The sequence below is a fragment of the Phalacrocorax carbo genome, chromosome 3, assembly GCF_963921805.1.
Source record: "Phalacrocorax carbo chromosome 3, bPhaCar2.1, whole genome shotgun sequence".
Taxonomy (NCBI): domain Eukaryota; kingdom Metazoa; phylum Chordata; class Aves; order Suliformes; family Phalacrocoracidae; genus Phalacrocorax; species Phalacrocorax carbo.
The window spans coordinates 4,130,216-4,153,577 of NC_087515.1; the positions used below are offsets into that span (position 1 = coordinate 4,130,216).

Here is a 23,362-nt window from a genome sequence, read left to right on the forward strand (position 1 = left end):
CAATTTTGCTCTGCCCCATGTACTCAGATCCATTCCTGAGGGAGAAGAAGGTAAAGGTCTTCCACGTATTGAGTTCTCACCTTCCTTATGCAAAAATAGCTGATGAGGGTGACAGCCTTTTGAATTGCCCTTGCTGAAGGATGGCTTGCTTGAGTTCAATCCTTTTTAGACAGCACACTTGTAGTGAGAAGAGCCTGTAGGCTTTAACAGCATCTCCTGCGATGAAAAAGCTAGTTGATGTCAAGAGACGAGGCTATGTGAAACCAGACTCTGCCTGTTCTTGCGTTCACAGTGTCACATAAAGATGACAGCTGGTACTTCTAACATACCGAAATGATGGCCAGATGCCCCTGACCACGCTGCTCACCCACACCCTCTACAGCTGATGTTCCAGATTTGAGTGCGTAGGAGATGTGATACATGAACAACTGTCACACCCACCACAACATCAAACTTAGCATTAAAAGGCTGGAAGGCATGCAGTGTGCAGCTCAATAAAATCAGAGTTTCAGATCTAATAGGAGTGGTGCTTCTCTGTGGGTTTGGTTATCCCATGATTAATCAACCTTCTGTTTGGATGAAGGTTGCACTTCAGGTGTATCAGCTGCCCTGGCATGGAATTTGGAGTGAGCATTTTGTTGGGACTGAGGTGTGAATGCATCTGTGCTCCTGCTGCTTAGTAGAAGAGACTAATGGAAGTTTAGAGGCTAATGCATTGAGTAATGGGCTCAGTTCTTTGCAGCAAGCATTTAAAGAATATTCTCCCTTCTCCCCCCTCACCTCTGTTGGTGGGGGTGGGCATTGGGTCTCCTGTGTCTGGTTCTTCCCTCGCTTGCACAATGTACCCTGGAGCCCCCTATCCCCCAGACATTGGTTCTAGAGGCAGGAGGAGGTGGCCAAAACCAAGTGGTAATTTCTAGAAAGAAAACAATGTTATGGTTGTTTAGGCAGTTTTGGTGTGGCTATTGCTTTTCTCTTCTTCAAGACTAACTAAACTCGCTGTTCAGCATTCTGGTGGAGCTTGAATGCTTCCTAAAGAAAGGAGACACACAGATACATTTTAAGTTTTGCTTTCTGTGACCACTGGTGTAGACAGCCATTGTAAGATGCCTTGTCTACAATTTAGAAGGGGGAGGAGAAAGTAAGCAAGCTTTTAAACTCAAGTAAAAAAGTTAGGTCTTCTAAGCAGAGTCTTTAAGCGTGCCTTTTGTTGCATCTTTAAAGACCCTCTACTATACTTCTCACTACTCATTCTTCTATAATTATTCCTGGTTTTGTATAAACTGCGTCACTTGACATTATAGTAATTCTGCCACTGACTTATTTGGAGTTACCCTTGGCTATAAGAAATATGCATAATCTCACTTCAGAAACAGGCACTTCAGTGTAGTGTTGCACTGGTGCATAAGAATAATTTGATCACTGTAGCTTAAGGTGGAGTATCTGCCTCTGCTAGACTGGGCCCTGAGAGAGATGAGTGTTTTCGATTTAACTCCCGAACTGTAGCCTCAAAAATTTCTTACGAGCTCTTTTGATGTTTGTTGAAAAGTACAACCCATTTGCTTTGACTATACAAGGAGCTGAAGTGCCAGACGTTGTCACATGCCTAAAATTCAGTGGCAAGTTTATGGCTAGATTATTCCCTAAACATAGCATTTAATTCTAATAAACATATGATATTCTTACAACAGTAATAAGTTTGGTTTCAGATCTGAATATAGGTTATGGAAAGTAACATTAAGACCCATGATCAAAAGGAAAAACCTATGTTCCCTGAAGAACGCACCGGTTGTTTGCCATGGTTTGAGAATAATGACCAGAATCTATTGAGTGATAGTCATAAGGCCCTGAAGGGAGGACAATGGGGCTGGAGTAGAGACTACAGAGGATTTCTATGGCAAAAAGACATTTCCTTCCTTTCCTACCACTCTGAATATTCCAGCCTCAGTCTTGCTTGTAGCATTAATAATTTCCATGGCTGACTGCACAATGAGCGTGTGCTTTGAAAATTTATTTCCACTAGAGAAAAACACAAGAGTGTTAATCATCCTTTTGATTTGTGAGTGACACAAATTAAAAAACTCAAAGGTGAGTGTTGAGGAATATTATAGTACAGTATCCTTTGAATCCAGAGAAGCAGATAAGTGCATGCTTGAATAAATACATATGTGGTACTACTTTAATGATATAGTACAGTAACATGCTAAAAGCAGAGTGACATGAAAACTTATACCAATGCAAATGTACCTCTGACTGACGCTACCACCCCCCTGTTCTTAGAAGTAGAACAGTTTTCTAGGGGTGCAAAGGGAAATTACTCCTTTTCAAAGCAAACTGATTGTACTGGTATAAAGCTGATAGGGTTTGAGTGTGCACTTGGCTCTCTGCTAAAGCGAGGGTGAACTGTGTCTGCTAGGCTGCTTTAGTCCTGAATGCTCGTACTGAAGAACTCTAGGGCAGTGTTCTCCAAATGTTTTTGATCATGCACCCTTATCAGAAGGTTTTAGAGCGGGTACCCCTGATCTATGTATATTTACTTATTTATAAATTATATACATGCACTACTATACTAATAAACTACATAAATTATGAAACATACACCCAAGTAGAAATTAAAAAAGGATGAGATCAAGATGAAATAAACACTATTTAAAAACTTTATTAAGAGTGCAAAAAATACTTTCTTCCAGCACCCCAGTAGATTGTCTTGTGCACTCTCTGCGGTGGGTGCACCCCATGTCGGAGACCGCTGCGCTAGGGGCTATGAAAGGATCTTGGGACGAGGTTCATATGTGGGCACCACAGACAGTGCCTAGCAAGCAGGACTGTGGTCGTTTGTGTCCAGCTCTGCCAGACCGCTTCAGTTCAGGCCCAGAGAGAGAATTTCTGTGAAGTGGCATGCCTCTCTCTGCCAGGCGTAATACCAGACCTAGATCTAGTACTTAGCTGTGATGAAAAGCGGTATGTTCACCTGCTTCCTGTCTTCTCTCTCCCTTGTCCCCAGATAAATAACATTCTAGCTTGCCTAGTGGGCTTGAGGTTGTGATTAACCTTGCTAATAATCTGAAGGCTTTTTTTTCCTCACTAAACTTTGATGGGGGTTATAGCACTTAGGACCTAGTTGAATCTGGCCCTAAAGGAGGAATGTAATGAGTTCTTGATGTAAAAGGGAAAATGCTCCCTATTCAGGGCTGTTCGCAGTTAGTGAGAATGAAAGGAGCTGCATCAGGGATGATGGAAGAAATTGATGGGGTTGAATGAGATGCAGCAGGTCTCTTGTCTTAATTTTATTTTATGAGGCGGTCAACATAAATAAAGAATGAATGGAGAGAAATGTTGCTTAAATGAGAGACTTCTGTGAATGTAGCAACAAGCAGATGAGGAAGTGGAAGGGCAATGCAAAAGGGTAAATCTGTCTATAATATAAAACCAGCGTTAGCAGTTAAGTCTGGAAGGCTTAGGACCCAGGAGGCTCCCTGTGGAGATATGTATTTTTCTTCTGTATTTGCCTTGCTGTTCCTGCACACAGAACCAAGAGAGGGGGGAGATGCTTAGCAATCAAAACTTGAGGTTCTCCAATACTCCTTTTCCTGGGGGATTCCCTATTCAAACTGCTTAAAAACCAAATCAGAAAATGAAAGGTTTGGAAACAGATGAGGAATCTTGATGCCAGAGCTGCAGTGCTGTTACCCTGGCTGGAGCAGCAGCACAGGCTGATTTCTCCCAGAGAGCAAGCTGACACTGGGGTTTCTGATAAATGAACACCAACTGAGGCAGCGTCTCAGTGAGAGCATGGAGGGAGGTCTCAGCTTTCTAGAAAACACCGCGGTAAAGAGGCAGAGATGCTTGGATGTCAGTAGCAATGAAGGGAAGAAGAGTTTTGCAATGTGAGAGCAGTGACTTGCTTAAATAACCCTCAGTCGTTTGTGAGGCATCTAGAGAATTGAGTTTTCCTTGTAGAAAATGTTGTGGTGCTAGATAAGCACTGATGTGCTCTGCACAGATGTTGGGCACTTCCTTGCCAGCAAGAGCTGGCCGAGACAAGAAAGGGACTGGCAACTGCAGCTCTATGCGAGTTGCTTCACATTTGCTATGAGATTAAATTGATTTTGGTGGGCTGGCTTCCATTATGTTGAGAATGATTGAAGAGGGTGTAGGTGTGACATGCTCATACCTGTGGATTGTAGGAAAAGAGGCAGGGAATACAACTTTCAACATTTTCATGTAACATTACACTGTCTTCAAAATAAAAGAGAAAGAAAAGCCTCCAGCGGCAGACTTCCTTCAGCAGTAGTTACGGCATTTGATCTGGGCTTACCTGCTAATTAGTTATTCCTTGCCAGAAAGGATTTAATGGAAGAACGATGTATGAAAGTGTAACTGTAGACATCAGTCCTGTGTTAATTCACATGGGCCAGTGCTTAGGAGCAAGGGCGAGAAGTGGAACAGGCACCAGAGGGGGTTGGGACATCTAATTTTTCTTTTTGGGCAGCCACAGGCTGGCTAGGTGCAGGTCTTTATTCTGTGACTTAAAACTGAGTAACATACAGTTGGACACAGTCCTAACCAGCGCTGACCCAGCTGACCACCAGTTGTATCTGACAGCTAAACCTTGACTCGAAACATGTATCCTTATAAACAGCTGTTGTAGACTTGAATTCATGCTAATGTAAGCCTCATCTCATCACTTAAGTGAAATGCCAAGAGAACGGGAAAGTTTGAGGTATGGCAGTGTCTCAAAAACGCAGGAGGAAGGGTGGGGAAAGCAGCAGAGAAGTGGTGCCGGGGGAAGGTCAGGGCTAGATAAGAGCAAGCAGCCGGGGAAGGCTGGGAATGTACAGAATGGAGCAAAGGAAAACAGGTCCCAGTGCCAGCCTGAGGTATGGATAAGCCAGAAGCACAGCTGATATGATTAGCCAAAGATAGCAGAGCATATCAGTCAGAGTAAAACATTTACGGAGGCTGACTCCCAGTTCCTGAAGTCAGGAAGTATTTGCTCTGGCTTGGTGGGCAGGCAGTTTGGAAGGGAAGCACTGCTTTTGTCTTTAAGCAGCAGTCAAAATCCACAGCCCTTATTTAAATGGGAACTTCTCCAGTTACTTATCACTGAGTAAACACACTCCATCATATAATGAAATCACAAGCCAGCCTGATATGAAAACAGCAGCTTAAATGTTTCCCCTTTAAGAAAATCAATCTATGAGTAGATAACAGCATGTGGGACAGTACACGGGGCCATGGTTTACAGAGGAAAAACATAATCAGAAAATTTCTTATTACTATGTTAGTAAAATATTACCTTAAGCGTGTCATTAACTCTGTGGCCTCTGAATCAGTCACATGCTTTTGCTCCAGACAGATTTTTCCAAATTGTCCTCTAAATGAGTCACAGGCTTTTGTCCCAGACAGATTTTTCTGAATCATGGAGGATTTAGCTCTGCTATAGTAATGCAAAGGTCTGTTCTAAACCCTACTGTGAAGACTGCGCGCTTCTAGAAGAGGAAGACTACAGCTAGGAAATGTAAAGCCCCAGTCACTGAGGTCTCAAGCTATAAATGTCCTAAGCTGTGGTTACAGAATGGGAAGCTATTATTTCTGTTGTGATAATGCCCAGAAGCCTCTGTAGGAACCCGGAATGTGAAGTGCTTGGCACTTTGCAAACAGAAGGACATGCTTTGCAATGGTTGTTCCATTTTTACTTTGCAGGTGCATTCTGTATAATTTCACCTTCAGATTCAAGGAACTGGTGTTTGGGCCTGGTTTTTATATAGCAGAAAGATTCATTGGCTTTGTCTTCCACTCTACTACTTAATATGATGCAGATTTCATCACCAACAACCTTTTTTTTTGTTGTTTTGGGTTTTTTTAGTGTAAGCAGACCATGAAGTTCTTTTAAAAATCTCTGTTGCTGCTAGGTCCAAAATGAGAAAGCTGCTTTCTCCCTTTATAAGCTGAGGTATGTTCTTATGGTGATTAAATCCTGCGGGGTCTTTCAGCTTTTATTGGTTCATATGTTGGCAGCCCTCAAGATGAGTGGAGAAGATGGTCTCCAAGTGTAGCTGTGGTCTGCTCTGATGGATGGTTACCAGTAAGCAATGCCTGTCTGGTGACCTCAAATTTTTTCCCTGCCTGATCTCAGAGTACAGCATACTAAGACTGTGTTTGAGGAGATGGACTTCGGCTCCAGAGTAACAAAGCATCTCTCATGAAAGGCTGTGGGGGAAGACACATGATGCTTTTTGCAAACCTAGTTCCATTGCCCAGTTCCTGCCTGCTTGTGCCCCAGCAGCTGGGCAGTACGGAGCGGGCGGTGGGGGGAGCTGGCTGCCGAGCGCTGAGCAGTTATGCTGGCTGCACGCACCAGCTGGGCAGAGGTTGCAGGAGCGGTGCTGTGTTGGTGAGGGACTGCTATTTCTAGATCCTGCTCTGACTTCACTGCACTGTTTAGCTCCGAGTTGTGCTTCTGGCTTGCTCTCTGCAGATGCAACTCCCTGAAAGCCTTCCCTGGGGGTACAGTGGTTTGTAAACACCTCTGAGTCACCCTGGAGTTAACACAGGCAGTACAAGTAGTAAATCCACCTTTTTGCAGAGATAGCTGCGTTTTAATTTTTTTTATACTTGGTTATTGAATGCTCTGGTTTCTTAAAACTCAGAAGTTCTGGGTTTTTAAGAGTTATACGGAAGCCTAAGCAGTTGGAGTGCTGTGGGGTGCGTCATGTATCCTGCATGTGGTAAGAGGATTGGGGATGTTGATGTGCATGGTACATAGAAGTAATTTACTGAACTTCCCAGCTACTTGGCTATCCAGACTACAGATGTTCAGGCAGCCTGTGGCACTGATCATTTCGAAGAGCAGGCAGAGCAAGGATGGAAAAAGGGAGGCTAACAAGAGGGACAGGAGTAAGAGAGTGAAAAGAAAACCGAAAGTGCACAAAGTGATGCTGTGCATGCATAAAGGAGACCTGGCCATAGCAAGGGTTGCAAATACATGACCTCTACTTGCATCCTCTTAGCTGTCCTAAGAAAACACTTAGACTTTCATCTGCCCCTTAGACTGATGCACCAGCAAGGAACATGTGGTCTGTAACCGCTTGTCCAAGGTTTTTGAGGGTGATCAGGAGGAACATGGAGAATATGAAGTGGGAAAATTACAAGTTTAAAAGTAGCTGTGTAAATGCAGATGTCTTATGATCATCTCTGATAGAGATGGTGCAGCCTTGAAATGAGGGTGCCTGTGACTGAAGTGTTGATTTATTTTATTATTATGATCTCTAAAATGACGAGAGTTTCTTTGCCTCCTGAGCAAAGCAGTTACTGGGCAGTTTGTGAAGCTCACCTGGAAATGCGTGGGCACGATTTCCTACAGAGAGCAGTAAAATCCAAGGGAGGCTGGTACAGTCCAAAGGAAGAGGTTTGGAAAAATAATCTGAATATCATCCCCACAGAACTCCTGGCATCAGTCTCCTGGGGCAGATTCTGGGTTTTGAGCTCTTCTAGCTGGGCTGCTGCAAGAGTGCCCTGCTGATCACCCTCTCCCAAGTGAGTACGGCAGTAGGTGCTTAGTTCTGTGAATGAGGAGTAGCATTGGACGCTTTGGGGACTATGTGCTTGCCCTAACAACTATTCTCAGTCCTCTCCAGGAAGAGGCTGTAGCTGCTGGGAAGCAATTGCAGAGACTAGTACTGTAGCTACCCTAGCTCATGTGAGATGGAGATGAATCATCAGGAGGTTCTATACTGAAATGAATGTTCTTGTGTGAAAAGGTTATTTCTAATGCTTTACTGAACTGTCTGGATTTCCAGTTGATATATTTTTAAATTATTTTTTTAAAATAATCAATTTTTAAACAAAGAAGAAAACAATTTCCTCATGAGACTTGCTCGAAACCAGGTTCATTTTTTCAGTGGCATATGTGTGTGTTGCATGTAAATGCAGGAGTTGACATGAAGACTTTCAGCATCTGATTAGTTGGGTCACTTGCTTATTGACTTTTATCTACAAAAGACAAATTAAATGTCCTGATGATTTGCCTGGAAGACATATTAGGCTATTTTCCCTTCTTCAGACACAAAATCCCTCCTTTTGGAGGCAGGGTCCTGACATCAAATATTGCTAATGCTTATACAGATGGATTTTTATTTTAAATTGCTGGAAAGGAGCAAGTTGCATGTGGGTAATGGTATTTGTGAAGAGTGTGCACTAGAACAGACCAGGAGCCCAGAAGAGAAAGATGTGAAGGTGTATTGCATCTGCAGAAATTGCTCGTGTGGAGCCCTCACCATGGGACCATCCCAAAGCAGCCTTGATGTATCACAGACTGGCGGGGGTTGGAAGGGACCTCTGGAGATCATCCCGTCCCACCCCTGCTGGAGCAGGCACCCCCAGAGCAGGGGTACAGGGCGGCGTCCAGGCGGGGGGTGAATGTCTCCAGGGAAGGGACCCCACAGCCTCTCTGGGCAGCCTGTGCCCCAGCTCTGGCACCCGCACAGGGAAGGGGTTTGTCCTCACGTTCAGGGGGAGCTTCCCGTGTTCCAGCTTGTGCCCGGTGCCCCTTGGCCTGGCGCTGGGCACCGCTGAAAAGAGCCCGGCCCCATCGTCCTGACACCCGCCCTTCAGATATTTATAGGCATTGATGAGCTCCCCCTCAGCCTTCCCTTCTCCAGGCTGAACAGACCCAGGTGTCTCAGCCTTTCCTCCCAAGGGAGATGCTCCAGCCCCTCATCCCCTTGGCAGCTCTGCCCTGGCCTTGCTCCAGCAGCTCCCTGCCCTTCTTGACCTGGGGGGCCCAGACCTGGCCGCAGCCCTGCAGGTGTGGCCTCAGTGGGGCAGAGCAGAGGGGGAGGAGAACCTCCCTCGCCCTGCTGGCCACGTTCCTTTCCATGCACCCCAGGGCACCGCTGGCCCCCTTGGCCCCAAGGGCCCGGTGCTGGCTCAGAGTCAGCTGCTTGTCCACCAGCCCTCCCAGGGACTTTTCAACAGAGCTGCTTTCCAGTATGAAGTCGGCATGTTGATGGTCGTCTCTAACCTGCTAGATATGGTCAGTGTCAGCTGAGCTGCCAGGAGCAGCCAGTCTGCCGTGATGGTTGAGTGCAGTAAAATGCTAATATAAAACTGCAGTGGCAAAAGAAAGCGCAGTGGAATACTGCCATGGAAGCTGCTGCGGCAGGAATTCCCCTGGCCAGGGACAAACGTGTTCAGTTCCACAGCCAAATAAATAATGTGCAAAGGATTATGCAAGCTGACATTCTCTGGTGCTGTTTCAGCATTGACTCTGCTGCTTTAAGATGTTTGGCTTTTTAAAATCATTTTAACCATAAGACCTTGCCCCAGTGTTTGGGAGGTTCGGCTGGATGTTGGTAACGCTGGTTGGTAGGTTGTAAGATCTCACCACAGAAATGAAGTATATAATTAAAGGTGTCAACATTACCTGCAGTGGGCTTTTTATTGTTTTCTACTTCACTTGTCTCAGCCTGAAGGCTTTGTAGCTTTAAAACACGATTGTAAACACAAAGAAATACTCCATTAAATGTTGGTGGGGTTTTTTTGACTGTGGCTTAAATCTACCACAAGCCGCGCTTCCATGGAAGACTTCCACAACATCTCTCACATCTTCTCATTCTCAGACCAGTGCTGTTGGTGGCACAGCATATATTTGATCAATGGGAAGGGCGTAAGACCAGCCTGCTTGGTCGCTTAAAGATGCCCAGAAATTTAACTATTTTCATATGGTGTCTTATCACGTGGGGTAACCTGTTGAGTGACAGCCAAATTCCTCTACCCTTGGATCCCAGTCTTGTTCTTGGTGCCCCACTGAAGTTCTTCACCTTGTCCAGGCTGACCTGCCAGCCTAGCGCACCACAGCATGGGGCAGGGGGAATGGGCAGGACACTTCGGTGATCATGCTGGGCCTTGGGAGGCCACCGCCACATTGAGCGGGGAGGCTGTCTTGCATTGGGTGGGAACAGGAGCATTACTTGCCCCTGATCTGTGCTAGGTTGACCTGCTACACTTGACTCAAGGGTTTTGCTATAATGCTGAAGAAAGTGAGAGGAGAATCTGGATCCAGTACATAGCAGGGATACAAGCTAAATTGCAGGAAGTTCCGTAGTTTACTAAATGCTTTGCTAAATTTACTATTTAGTTTAAATTTTACTGTTTGCTTTACTAAAAAAATACTTTATTTAACTTGCCATAACTCAGCACTGCCTGGTGTGGAGGCCAAGGGCCTCTTTCAACCAGAGTCAGCACAGAGCAGCTGTGTGCGAGTTTTCAGTCCTCTTTCAGTTTTTTTCTTGGATCGCTTTTAGACCCAGCTCTTAATTCTCTCTATGGAGAGAAGTCAGAGTGCAATGTGTGGATTGCTTTGTTGCTGCCACTGAGGAAAACAATAATTTTTAATGCTGGGGAGGGAAGAGGAAGGGTACTTTTCATGGAAGCTGTTTGGAACAATTTTTGTGACTAGAGTTATTATGTGCAGACATGGAGGCATTGTCAAATGCTTACTTACAGGGCTTGGAAAAGTCAAATGACACTGTGCTAAATAGCTTGGAATAAACTTAACTGAAAACAAGTACAGAACAAAAGTGTGTGCTACTGAATGCCCAGGCAAGGGTGCAAAGGAAGTTTCTGGGGGAAGGTGACCTAGTAAAAACTCACCCAGAAGCGTGAGTTGCTGAGAGAGTCCTTAGAGTTAGACTGTATAGAGAAGCACCTGTGGGAGGACTATGGCCAGTTTCTTCTGTCTCGTCTAAGAAAGCCAACATGGTACCTTTCTGAGGATTGGTGTTTTTTTTATTTATTGCATCCTCGTAGGTTGGCTTTGAGCTTGGAGCAAGTCCACAATATGGATCATGCTTTGATCGCTTGTATAGAATTATTGTGCTAGGCAGTCCTAAAGGAAAGTAAGACTCATCTGCCAAAATAACGAATGCAAACATCTGTTTGCCCTAAAATATTGGCCAGAACCACAGCTGGTATAGATTAGGATGACTCCTTTGACTTGAGAAAACAAACTTGTCACTGAAGCTTTGGTTGCTTTTTTTTAATGAAGAACAACACAATACATGCAGCATAATATCCTGCATTAAAGACCTGGGTACTTGCTGCCCAGTTCCTACAGGAGAGCAATATCTGAAATAAACTGGAGTAAAACACAGAAGAGAACTGTTACATGCTCTTCCTTCAAGCTGTCTTGACAGGCTTGTCATAAGGCCGTCAGACTGGCTGTGGTTTGAGGTACATTTCTTCCAGGCCATTAAGAATAGAGCTGATATGAAAACTGATTTTCTGGCAAGCCAGATAAGGTCCAGTGCTTCCACAGCTTACATGAGAGAACTTAGTGTGAAACCGAAATTCTGAAAAATCTCACTTGGGAAATATTAAAACATTGTTTTTGTTGCTGTTTTATTCAGCTCTTTGGTCTCTGATCATTGAGAAGGATGAAAAATTGCTTAAACTGTCATATTACATCAGTTGACACTTTCCAGGAAAACATTGTGATTTTTTTGATGAACGTCTGTTTTCTGACAGAAATCTTCCATCAGCATTTTTTTATATCCTCTAAATAAGACCCCAAAATTATGTTGTGTACTTTTGGAAAGGTAACTTCTGAGGAATATAAAACAGTCTCTAATTGCTTGGACTTAGGAAGAAGAAACTAATTGGCTTTTCAAACCCTGGTCATTGGAAGCTGTGCCATATGTCAGAGGAGAAAACACTTCCCAATTGCCAGAAAATAACAGGTTCTGGATAGATTTTTCTTAGGTATGTGTCTATATATAATATACCTAAACGTGCTGTCCTCATCCATGACTATGAATTATTCGGTTTTTGATCAAAGAGGACAATAAAATGACTTCTGACTTCTTACACCGATGCTTCTACCACTACTGTGCCTGATTCAGGAGTGTTGGGGTCTGCTAATGAAGTTAAATTAGTTTCAAAGTCGACCCTGAATTAGCTCTGTGCAAGGTTTGTTTCCAAACCATGGCATTTGGCTTGGCATACATATGTTAATACCCGGGCCTATCAAGGAAATGGGATATGTTATCATGAACTTCGGTTACGCTTTGAATGAGAGCTCTAAGTCTTTTGCACAGCAGAGAAAAAGGAGAAAAAGGAAGTTCTCCTACTGTGTTTTCTTCTTACACATCTGATTTATCCTGCCCCAAATGACAATGCTTTTGACCTCCTTAAGATTTGTGTTTTATGTTGTAAGCACTGATAGATCACAGTAGGTTTCAAAACTTTCCATCTTTTATTCTGAGTCTGAACTCTGAGCTGCTAAATAACAGGCCAGTAATCAGAACAGGAAAAATGGAAAGGAGTAAAATAACTTATTAATGAAGCGCACTCAAATTAGTCCTGCAAACCAGTTACGTAAAGAAAAAGCAGTTAATTCACCTGGAGTTCTTATTTTTCTTGAAGTCCTGCTCAGTAAAGAAGGCTAGAAACACTGGTGGGATTGGAGCAAGGGGAAGAGTGTGACTGGTGGGGACCCAGGCAAGAGAGAAGACAAGAGGTTGTAGGAGGACGCGCAGGGACTGCCTGAAGGATGGTCACACAGAAGTTCCATGTCAGTCTTTCTGGTTTTTCTCCAACATGTATGTTTGCTGAGAAGTTGAGCCTGCAGCCTGCTCTCTCGCCAGGCATCGGACCCAGCGAGGCTGCTGCAGTGGGCCCTGAGCTGAGTTGAGCCAAAATGAGCTCCGCAATGCGTGCGGTCTGAGGGCGAGGCGCCAGCCTCCGCTCCACCGTCGTTTCTCCAGTACGGAAACACCAATGGCTTTCTGAAAATGTGACCAACCTGGTGAAAATAGGATCTAGGAACAGTAATGACTTGCCAGGTGATTGCGACTGCTTGCATGTGCAAGCTGTTGCTGGTAGTCAGGCTGAGAAGGAAGAAGGAGAGTTTGTGTGTGCACGTTGTATCATAACAGAGGAATTTTATGTTATTTTCCATATTCTGCAAAGTCACTTAAAGCAGGCCCAAAGTGCTAGTGCCGGTGTGTGTGCTGCCCAGCCAGAGGTTACTCAGGAGAGCTCTGTCCCCACCCTGGGTGTGCGCAGACCCACGGGGTCTAGCTGGGCGTTTGGAAACTCCGAGAGCGCTTTTGTGCTCTGACTCTATAACTTATATCAGAAATCCTGATTGGTTTTTAAAGTAAAAAACCCTGCGTAAATAAATCAATTCTCCATGCGCACGTTTTAGAGCAGAGGAGAGAGAGAGAAAAATCTGAATTTGACATATAGTCATAATCGTACATTTGTTCTGAGGATGGAAGACTACGCAAAACTGCTGTTTTATTTGACTGAGTAAAGCTTTGAAAGGTAAATGGTGCATTGAACTCTTTTGTACCAGTATTTTCTGGATAAGCCATTTAATTTCAGTATCTAGATTTCTCACACAGTTGGCCCTATATATGGGATATATTTGTGTACTTAGATAGTCGTATTTAAATAATTTCTTTTAGGCTAGTCATTAACTATGCAAAACCCTATTCATGTTAAAAATTCATTTTTCTGCCTACAGAAATTTGTCACTCTTGTTTTATTGCGTAGCAGTAAATTAAGAATCAGTTGTATGCACTTTGGCAATAAAGGCTTCTTTTGAGACAATGAGATTATACGGGGCTTTCAGAATTATATTTAGGTAATAATTAGGTTGACATTTGAGTCAGAAAGTTATTCAGCTCACTTTTTTTAGAGCTGTGTGGGTTCTGCCTGGCCAATGGGGTACAAATCTTGTATATTTATTTCAAGAAAGAGAGCAGATGGGAGGTTCTGTGTGGCTGCAGCAGGGCTGCTGGGTGAGAAAGGATTGTCCTATCCAGTATACCTGGCACTTTTCCATAATCACTTTTCAAGGTAAACTTGTGCACCTGCTGAAAATTTAATTACCTCAAAAGTACCTTCATGTGCTTCTGACTGCTTTTGACTTCCTAAAGATGGAGTCCAGCTCATACCTATTATCCATATCCACCTGCTTCAAGACCAACATATTTCAATTCATAAGACTTAATGCTCTGTGAATGCACCTTGTTTGCTGTAGGCAAGGTTTAAAACGTTACCCCCATTCCGAGCTCCTGCTTCTAAAGGGAAGAATTTTAAAACTGCCTCTGTGCTTTACCTGGAAGGTTGCCTGGGCACTGGAGTTGAACTCGATAGCGACTCAAGACTTCATCTATAACTAGGAATAGACTCTGTGCGGCCTGTTGTTGTCAGAAAGCCACATCTACTGTAGCATGTCAAAACTTGATTAAGTTGTGGGGAAGAAGGAAGTGATCTACTGTAAGTCATTCACCCAGAATCATTTGGAGAGCATTTTATGTCAGCTGTACCAGTCTAGCGGGTGCTACCAGAATATAAAACTCCTGATCAAAAGAAGAGAACTCTTCCGTTAAAAGGCTTTATTATTGCAGTATCAGTTAAGGTTAAGTAAGTATTTCTATTCTAGCCCTGTAGTTTTCACTTGATAATGAAAACCTTTTATCATTTAAGATGAAATTTTCTAGTTGGTCTTTACCAGGACAAGGTTTGTGTGGGGCTTTTTACTCTAGTCTTATTATATAGAGAATGTGCTTTCAGCTGAACTGTTTCACTTCCAGTTTGTCAATCTTACAAATGAAAGTTGGAAAGTAACCTTTAAATATAGGTTTCCTTCCTCACTGCACTTTGGAGAAAAAAAAACAACCACTTTTGTTTGCTTTTTTTGGCATTGTTTGCAGTCTGGAAGTTCACTGTTTCAATGTCTTAGTGCTATTTTTGCTGTCCTTCTAATAGCTTGAGTTCACTAGAGTGCACCCAAACACTAAGGCTTAAGAGCAAGTCCAACCACAGCGTTTCCATAGTTCCTCATAGTACTGTTTCATGCAAAATTTCTGTGAGCGATAGTTGTTGCTGTAACTAAGGATGCGCGATGAGATACAGCGGTACTGGAGAATGTGACCTGACCAACGTGGTAGTGGATCTTTGCAGAGCCAGACTGTAGAATGGCAGATCCCATGCTCTGATTCAGCGGGGAGAGCTGGTGCTGATATCCAAGCAGTGGACGTATGTGCATGTAGTGCAAGGAAGACTCACTCCTGTTCAGCAGAACTTCAAAGAAGCAGCTGTGTGCCTGCTGCTTTTGATCGGGAAGAGTGTTTTTCAGACAGTCCCAAGGGTAAAGTCTGTCAAACTAAGGTTATTTATTAGATCCAGCTCTTAGTTTTGGGTTACAATCATGACACTGTCTTTTGCACAAGGACGTAGACTGCCCTGTCCATTGGGTTTGTCCATGCTGCCCCTCTCAGGTTATTGATTTTTCACTGCTTCTGTAGGAGAACAGAGAATGTCCCTGTCTCCATAGCCTTACCTGGTGACTAAATCACTGCCGCGGGGTGGGAGCATGACAAACACTACTTTTAAAATGGAGCTTAATTACCTTGTGGAAGGGATTAGACAAGAGAGGGCTGTCAGGACTGGTGTCTGAGTCCCTGGTATTGCAGGCTTGATGTTCCTAATTTGACTTAATGTAATCTGGTGTCTGACTGGATAACCTTGTTACACTGATAGAGTGCTGCCAACCCTTAGAGCCTCCCTTGGGGTTTTTTTTTTTCCCCCCTCTTCGTATGGAATAGTTGAAACTGGCAGGGGAGGTGCAAGATCAGTGAAAAGCTAGAGTAATGAGAGCATGGGACTGCAAGGCTTATTACATTATGGGAGGAAGAGGACCAGCGTATGCATTGTAATGCTAAAAATATTCCCCTGTGACATGGGACAGTAACACTAGCCACGTGGTGTCTTTGACTTGTTCTGGTAACATGCCCTCTTGGGGATGTCGGAGTGCAGGATAAGTCTCCAGTGTGGTGGCACGTTGCTCAAAAGTGCATAGACGTGATCTGTGTGTGGAGCAGAAGCAGATTTGAAAGTCACAGGATTAACGACAATGAACTGGGCAGGAATTGGAGGTGCAAAAGAAAAGGAGGAATCAGGTACTGGTTCCCAGGAATCATGTTAGCTGGGACGGGGACAGCATTCTCTCTCTGGAGGGCTTGGACACTTTCCTTGTGGGCTGTTTTGAGGAAGGCCCTGCTTTGACATGCATCTGGACAAATAAAAAGACTATCCAAAAAAAGGTGAAAACAGCTGCTGAGAGTAAAAGGTACAAATAGTGTATAAGTGGAAAAACTAAAGGCGTGCTGCCTCACAGACCTGCATGCTACAAGGTAATGAGTGCGCAGAGCAGAGGAAACTATTCAGAGTGTGCTCTATTTGTATCATACAGGAGGAACGCAGAGAATATAATGGGGAAGGTTCCTGATGAGGTCTGTCAGACAGTGGGTACACTTTGAAAGGAATTGGCTGACATGTCATCACTTTGGCCTTGTTTTCCTGCTTTAGGAAAGTTAATCCTGCTTTAAATTGCTGGTGTTGGACATGCTTTGAGATGATCAGGAGTGAGCTTATCTTTCCTTCTTGCTTTTGTCCTAGGTCCAACACGAAAAATGCCCCTGACTGCCAGTGCCATGGACTTTTTTCAACTCTTTGTCCCTGACAACGTACTAAAGAATATGGTAGTCCAAACCAACATGTATGCCAAGAAGTACCAGGAGAGGTTCGGTAGTGACGATGCCTGGATTGACGTCACCTTGGCAGAAATGAAGGCCTTCTTAGGCTACATGATATCAACCAGCATCCACCACTGTGAGTCCGTTCTCAGCATCTGGAGCAGTGGCTTCTACAGCAACAAGAGCATTGCACTTATCATGACACAGTCACGGTTTGAGAAGATCCTGAAGTACTTCCACATTGTGGCCTTCCGCTCAAGCCAGACAACACATGGCCTCTACAAAATCCAGCCTTTTCTGGACTCTCTACAGAATGGCTTTGACTCTGCTTTTAGACCTTCGCAAGCCCAGGTAAGAGTTAACCCGTTGGCAGGGAACATCTAACCTACATGCTCTAGGTAGTCTCACTATGACTGAAAGCACAGCACAGCTGCGTGAAGAAAGAGCTGGGGCTTCACAATATGAAGCTGTGCTGTGGTGCCTCCATGAAGCGTGAGAGAAAGCAGCACCATCTGACTTACAGCTCTGCAGTGCAGGTACCTGGCCTGTTTCAACAGGAACGATGTTCTCTGAGCTGGGGCTCTTTGCTTTCGTGGTCTAAACAAGCCTGGAGGCTCCTCAGTGAGGCTGGTTCCACCAGCTGTTGTTATCTTGAAGATGGGAGGTTGCAGGTTGCCTCTGTGAGGGAGAGTGGAAAGGGCAGAGCTGGGCTGGAGGGAAGAGCTGTAGCTGCTCCTGCTACAGGCTGAGGGTTGGATGCAGGAGCCAACTTTGCTAGGAGTGACCATCCCTGGCCTTAGCAGTATGTGCTTGCTGTGTGGTCCGGCAGCACAGCTACCTCCTCACGACTGGGCAAAGGGAAAATAAGCAGGGGGCAGGTGCCTTTGCGGTTGTCAGCCGCCCTCAGCCGCATCGCCTGCGTCTTGTGCCAGTCCTGGTTTTTAATGATGGGTGATGCTGCTACGGGAAAACTTATTGATGTATGGAATTGCAACCAAAATGCCAGTGAACTAGAAGTATTTCTAGACTACCAGGAATAAAAGTAAACAGGACTCCAGCAAATTTTCATTTCCAGATACAGTTAGGGATATAGCAGAATGCTGTTCCGTAGGGACACTGCTCTATAGACTGGGAAGACAATGTAAGGAACTGAATATAGAAACTTATGTAGCTGGTGGTTGTCTGACTCCAGCTGTGCAGTTGAACAATTATTTTTTTTTTGAAGTGCAAAGAAATCTTTTCTTCATATTCATCACACACTGTTTAAACTTTGTTTCAGTATAAACGATCTCCTTTTGGAGTGGTTGCTAATGGCCATGTCCAGAAGTCTGGAAAGAAAAAGGAGTAAGCATGAAATATTTTACTGCTTGAAATACTTTTCGATCAACTCTGTTTTCAGAATATAAAGATTTAACTTAGACATTTGGAAAGGGTGTTGTGTCCATTGTCCTCTTTTTCTTCCTGTGTCCTCTCTGAAGCATCACATTTTTACCCGCTGCACAAAATTAGTGAAGACTTAGATGCATCACATCCATTGATGTGTGCCTAAAATAAATTGGGAGTGATTACAGTTTTTTTCTATTTTATAGACAATAAAAATCATACCTGTATAACTCAGGACAACACAGCTGTCTAAAAAGCTGTTACGGTAGAGAAGGGAGGAGGGAGGAGAGTTCTTACTAAGCCATGCCAGCAAGGTGCATTTCCATCGAGACAAAACAGGCAGTGAGAGACATGGTGTTGTTGGGACTGAGCTCTCATTAAAATATGAAATCTAATCCTTATGGCCACTGACTTCAGCGGGCAGAAGATAAAGGCTTCAGAAATGTGATCACTGTGTCTAATGTAAATGCTTATAATGGTGTGCTGTGGGACATGCTGTGAGTGCAAATCCATTAAAGGATAAAATTTGATTTGCATGTGTATCCCTTCTCCCTCCCCCCGCTCCTGAGCTTGGTTCGAGAACTGAACCAACAAAATCATAGCGTCCTGTTTGCCATGGCAAAACATCTGAATCTCCACAAGCGAAATAGATGCTTGTGCTGAGCCTGGTAAAGAGATGCTACTTCAAAATAAAAAAGGGGGGGAAGAAGTAGTGACAGCCCAATCCTCTTCCTTCCCCCTCCACTTCTCTGCTCCCTTGTCAGTGTTTATGTCAGTGATTTCTATACAGCATGTTTCAATGGTATTGAGTGGAACAAAAAGCACTAAAATACAGCTTCAAAAATAACTCTGTGAGAAAGAAAAAGGTTTTTAATCTGTTGTTGAAAATACTCTAGTGTAGCACTGGTAGCCTACTGGGGTTCGTTCCAGGCCTCCTCCCAAAAGGAGCCTTGTGCCCAGCGTCCTCCTGGGTGAGATCAGGCAAGGCTGCACACTACCTGTCTCAAGAGACACGGACCCCATCTGCTCAGAACAGCAGGAGAGACCTCTCTCTGGAAATTGTCTTGAGTGCAGATTAGCAGACTGCAGTAAACGTCAAACCCAGAATGTCAGGCCCAGTGAGAAATAATAGAAATAATTAAAAATAACAACCCAGTTGCACAAAGGGAAAAGACAAGGGGAAAGACCCATTCAGACGGGCTTTTGGATGTGCTGCCTCTGAAAGCATTTTAAGAGGGGCCCATGTTTCTGTAACCAGTAACACCTGGAACCCCAAGTTCAGAATTTATTTGTTGCTTAAGGTGCACCTGTATCTTAAACATGAGACTCGTGTGTTGTGGTTTAACCCCAGCTGGCAACTAAGCATCAATCAGCCGCTTGCTCACCTTCCCCCACTTCAGTGGGATGGGGAGAGAATCAGAAAAAAAAAAGTAAAACCCGTGGGTTCAGGTAAAGACAGTTTAACAGGACAGCAAAGGAAGAGAAAATAATAATGATAAAAAAATATACAAAACAAGTGATGCAGAATGCAGCTCCCTCCCAGCTTCTTGTGCACCTGCAGAGCATGGGAAGCTGAGAAGTCCTTGACTAGTGTAGGCACTACTTAGCAACAACTAAAACGTCGATGTGTTCTTAACGTTATTCTCATCTTAAATCCAAAACACAGCATTATACCAGCTACGAGGAAGAAAGTTAACTCTACCCGAGCTGAAACCAGGACACTGTGGTATCCAGGTGGCTTGTGCCTGAGCCCTGATCTTACGCTCAAGCTTTAGGTGAATGTCTTCTAAGTGGCATCGAGCAGAGGAATGACTTGGGCTCCTTGCTGTTGAATGCAGCAAGGCTGCTTGGGCTTGTAGGCAGACTTGTTACTGACTTTCTTCCTCTGGCGGCACGGGTTAGGAAGATGCCATCTTCAACTCACCCCTATGGGCAGAGCAGACAGCCTGCATCCGGCAGGCAGTGCAACATCTGCCTTCACTGTTATTTCTTCTATAGATTTGATATTTTTTCTATTCTAATAGATTCAAGTGGAATTTGTCAGAATATATTTAGGGTTTTTTTCCCTCATGTGTAAACCCTCCCAAAAATGTGCATGAAAAAACGACACCACAGTTTCTGTGAAAGAAAATGGAGAGAGAGAACTATGCCAATATACCAAAACAAAGAAAACAATCTAGTGAATTATAATTATTTTGCTAAATATACCGAGCTAACAAAAGGAAATAATTACTCTCCAGCTTATGAAGGTACTGAAAGCCCAGAACATTATAACTGTGTATCAGCAGTGCTAGCTTCAATTTCCAAATTAAAAAAAAAAAATGGTGCTCTGAACTAGATTTGTTAGGAACAACAGGAATATTCTTTGCATCCTATCCCTCCCCAGCATCTTCTGTATAAATAACTACTGCCTCTACCTGAGCAACAAGAGGTGGAGTTCTGGGTCTGTTCCTGGAATCAGTGTCATCTCTTTGCTGCTTAGCTTTGTAGCTGTGCCACTGTCTGCAAGCGGAAGCCTGAAGACAGGGAGGATGCCCTGCCTGAGCTCAGGAGGTATACTGCAACAAATTCAAGGGTACTCACCAGCCAAGGATATACACCAAATTCCAGAAGACAGAGGAGCTCAGGAAGATAACATCATCACTGCTCTAATATCCTTCTGTGCCTGCTGAGTATTTATATGCTTGCCAGCGGGATGCGACTAGACAGGTTTGCTCTCTCTGGCTGCCCCTGCCTGGTGCGGGAGAGGTGAGGAGCGCAACTTGGGGCACTCGCCTCCTCCCTCTCCCTCCAAAGTGCCTTCTCTTTGGCATCTTGCAACCAAACAGTTCTCCATCTGCCCAGTGAAACATCAGCTGGGAACAGTCAGCTTAAGTCCTACCTCAGGCAGGAGTGAGCTCCCTGGCAGAAGGAGAGACTACTCCCACCTCTTGCTCCAAGGGCATGGTGTGAAAGTTTGGCCAGTTACTAGGGGGCTTGTTTGTGTTTTGCTCTTGGTGGTGTCGTAGGGGACAGCTAAGCAGTTTCAACGCTGTTCTTCCAAACCAGCTCACAGCATTAGATAACAGCTCTGAAAACACGGAGGGGCAAAACCAGGCTGATTGACTCGTAGCTCTCTTGTGTCCTCATGATTGGGCATTGCCAAATTATAAGATCTTGCTCAAGTCACACCTCTATATCTCAGTTTTCCTGTTTTCGGAATGATTCTTTGTGAGTAAGGGTGCTGGTCCCAAACCAGGACTGTTCTGTCTTAGGGCTTCTGTGAGTGCAACACAAAGATGTAAGTGTTCAGAGGACGTCAGCCAGGTATAAGACATGGAGCAGGAGGAAGACAGACAGAAGACCAATAAGAATATTGCATAGCAGGGTATATTTCTGATGTCCTGTAGCTCTTGGCCAGCTGGTCCTCTGGTGAAGCCAGGTTTTGGGGAGAGTTTGACAGCAGAAGGTGGTGAACCTTCATGGCTGTTTTTAAATTACCTAATGGAGTAATGGAGTGCTCTAAGTACTGATTTTTTTTTCTTTGAAGAGAGTCGATTGAAGCCTGAACACATGCGCAGAGGAGCGTGAAATCATGGCTCCATCAGAGGTGGGAGTTAACCTTTGAATGATGGCAAAGAGGAGCAGTAAAATGTGGATAGGCCAAACAGGACTTTGAGAGTGAAGAGAATGAGTCTGTCTGATAGACTGGAGAAGAGGAGCTATCAGAGAGAAATAAACGTGATGTGGCCAGCATGAGGGACTAGGAGAATGTCTTTCCAGTAGCAATCTCTAGGGCAGGATTGCCTTATGTTGAGGCCAAAAGGAAAGCTGTTGCAGGATGGCTGTGGGCTTGGATGCAAACTTGACTGGGTGGGTGGGTTGTTTCTCTAAAATGAGTAACACTTTAGAGCTGTTACTCAGAAAGCATGGAAAATGCAGGCACTGCCTGGCTCAGAAGACCTTGCAAGGAGTTGGAGGTGAAGACTGACATTCAGGTTCACTGGCCAGTGAGATCTGCAGCAGGAGGAGAGGGATGTCTGCCATGACCGAAAAAGGAGATAGTAAGGTGTTATCTTAAGGGCAGGGAGACGCTTTCAAATGCAGTGTAACAAAATCAGAACTGACAGCTAGATATGCAAGCAGAGGTGTCAGATACTAGCAGAGAATTTAGTCAAGACAGGAGGAGCTTTGGAGCAAAGAAGCAGAAGCACAAGCTACTGTTGCAGAAGCAATGGCTGAATCTGTGCATACAGGTGCAGTCACCCAGGGCACTCTACAACTGGATGGTACCCACCAAAAGGCAGAGACAAGGCAAGCTGAGGCAGTTTCACCAGATAACAGGCTGAAGAGACAGCCTGTGTTGGGGATGGCCATGGAGCTAAGAGAAGATGAGCTGTCTCAAGGACATGTTGGTTTGTTATCTAAGGCAACGGAGTCCAGGAAGTCCAAGTACAAAAGAGTCAGTGGCTCTGGGCTTTGCCTACAGCCTATTTGGGCTGTGGTGAGAGCAGGGTGGGTGGAACTTTGGAGTGGAAAGAGCTTTGGAGATTATCTGAAATGAAGAAGAAAGGAAGGCATCCCTGACTGGGACTAGCTGTTTGGTTCAGGGAATGAAAGATGTGAGATGGAGCAGTTGCGAGAGAGGCAAGATGGGACTCCAGCACTGGGAGTGCATGTACATATTGAGGAGAAAACAGAGTGAAAGCTCGGCAAGAAGATCTAGCAGGGATGGGCATGTTTATAAAGAAGGAGGGAAAAAAAACAGTGGGCTAGCTGGGGAGCGAAGGAAGTAGATGAGGAGCTTCTTAGGCCTGAACAAAACTGAGGATTTGAGGGAAAAAAAATGGGGATGATTTCTATGAAGAAATCCATGAGATATCTTCAATCAAAGGAATTCAGAGTAGGAAGAGGGGAAGGCCTGGGGAGTGAGTCAAAGATGGCGAAGAGGCGGCCAGAAATACGTGTAGGAGTTGATTAAGCCTGAAAGTAGATTTTTATCTGGGAAGATGAGAAGCAGGAAAGAATATGCCTTTGGGACACTAAGCTCACTCCTGGAAAAGTGGGTATTACAGCAACAGAAGGAATGGGGAAGAACAAATACCACTTTGCATAGGAATTTGGCAAAGGGATGGATCTGAGATTACAGGAAGAGGGAGGAGGCTGAGAATGGAGGCAGGTGAACAAACTAATAGGACTGGCCAGTGGCAACAGGGCTGACTTTTGTCATAAGAAACCGTGTCAGTGCCTGAATCAACAAATTTCCCCCTTTGAAAATGAGATGGGGATCAGCTGTTCCAGCAGCAGGCACAGCCCATACGGTGCCTTGTTACAGAGTGCTTTACCGCTGTTGAAGCAGTGGTTGCATATGGAGGGGTGACAACACTTGTCTCCCCACCCTCTCTGGAGGAAGCGAGAAGAGCAAGCTCCAGGGTTTTCATTTCAGTTTC

The 23,362-nt window shown here is 44.5% G+C and overlaps 1 protein-coding gene across 1 annotated transcript in view; it reads left to right on the forward strand.

Annotated features, from left to right (window-relative positions):
• PGBD5 (piggyBac transposable element derived 5) overlaps positions 1-23,362 on the forward strand; it is a 74,405-nt gene that overhangs the window by 14,137 nt on the left and 36,906 nt on the right. The window contains exon 2 of the mRNA XM_064445670.1: positions 16,474-16,901. Within this exon, the coding sequence (XP_064301740.1) occupies positions 16,474-16,901 (428 nt within the window). The remainder of the gene's footprint in view (positions 1-16,473; positions 16,902-23,362) is intronic.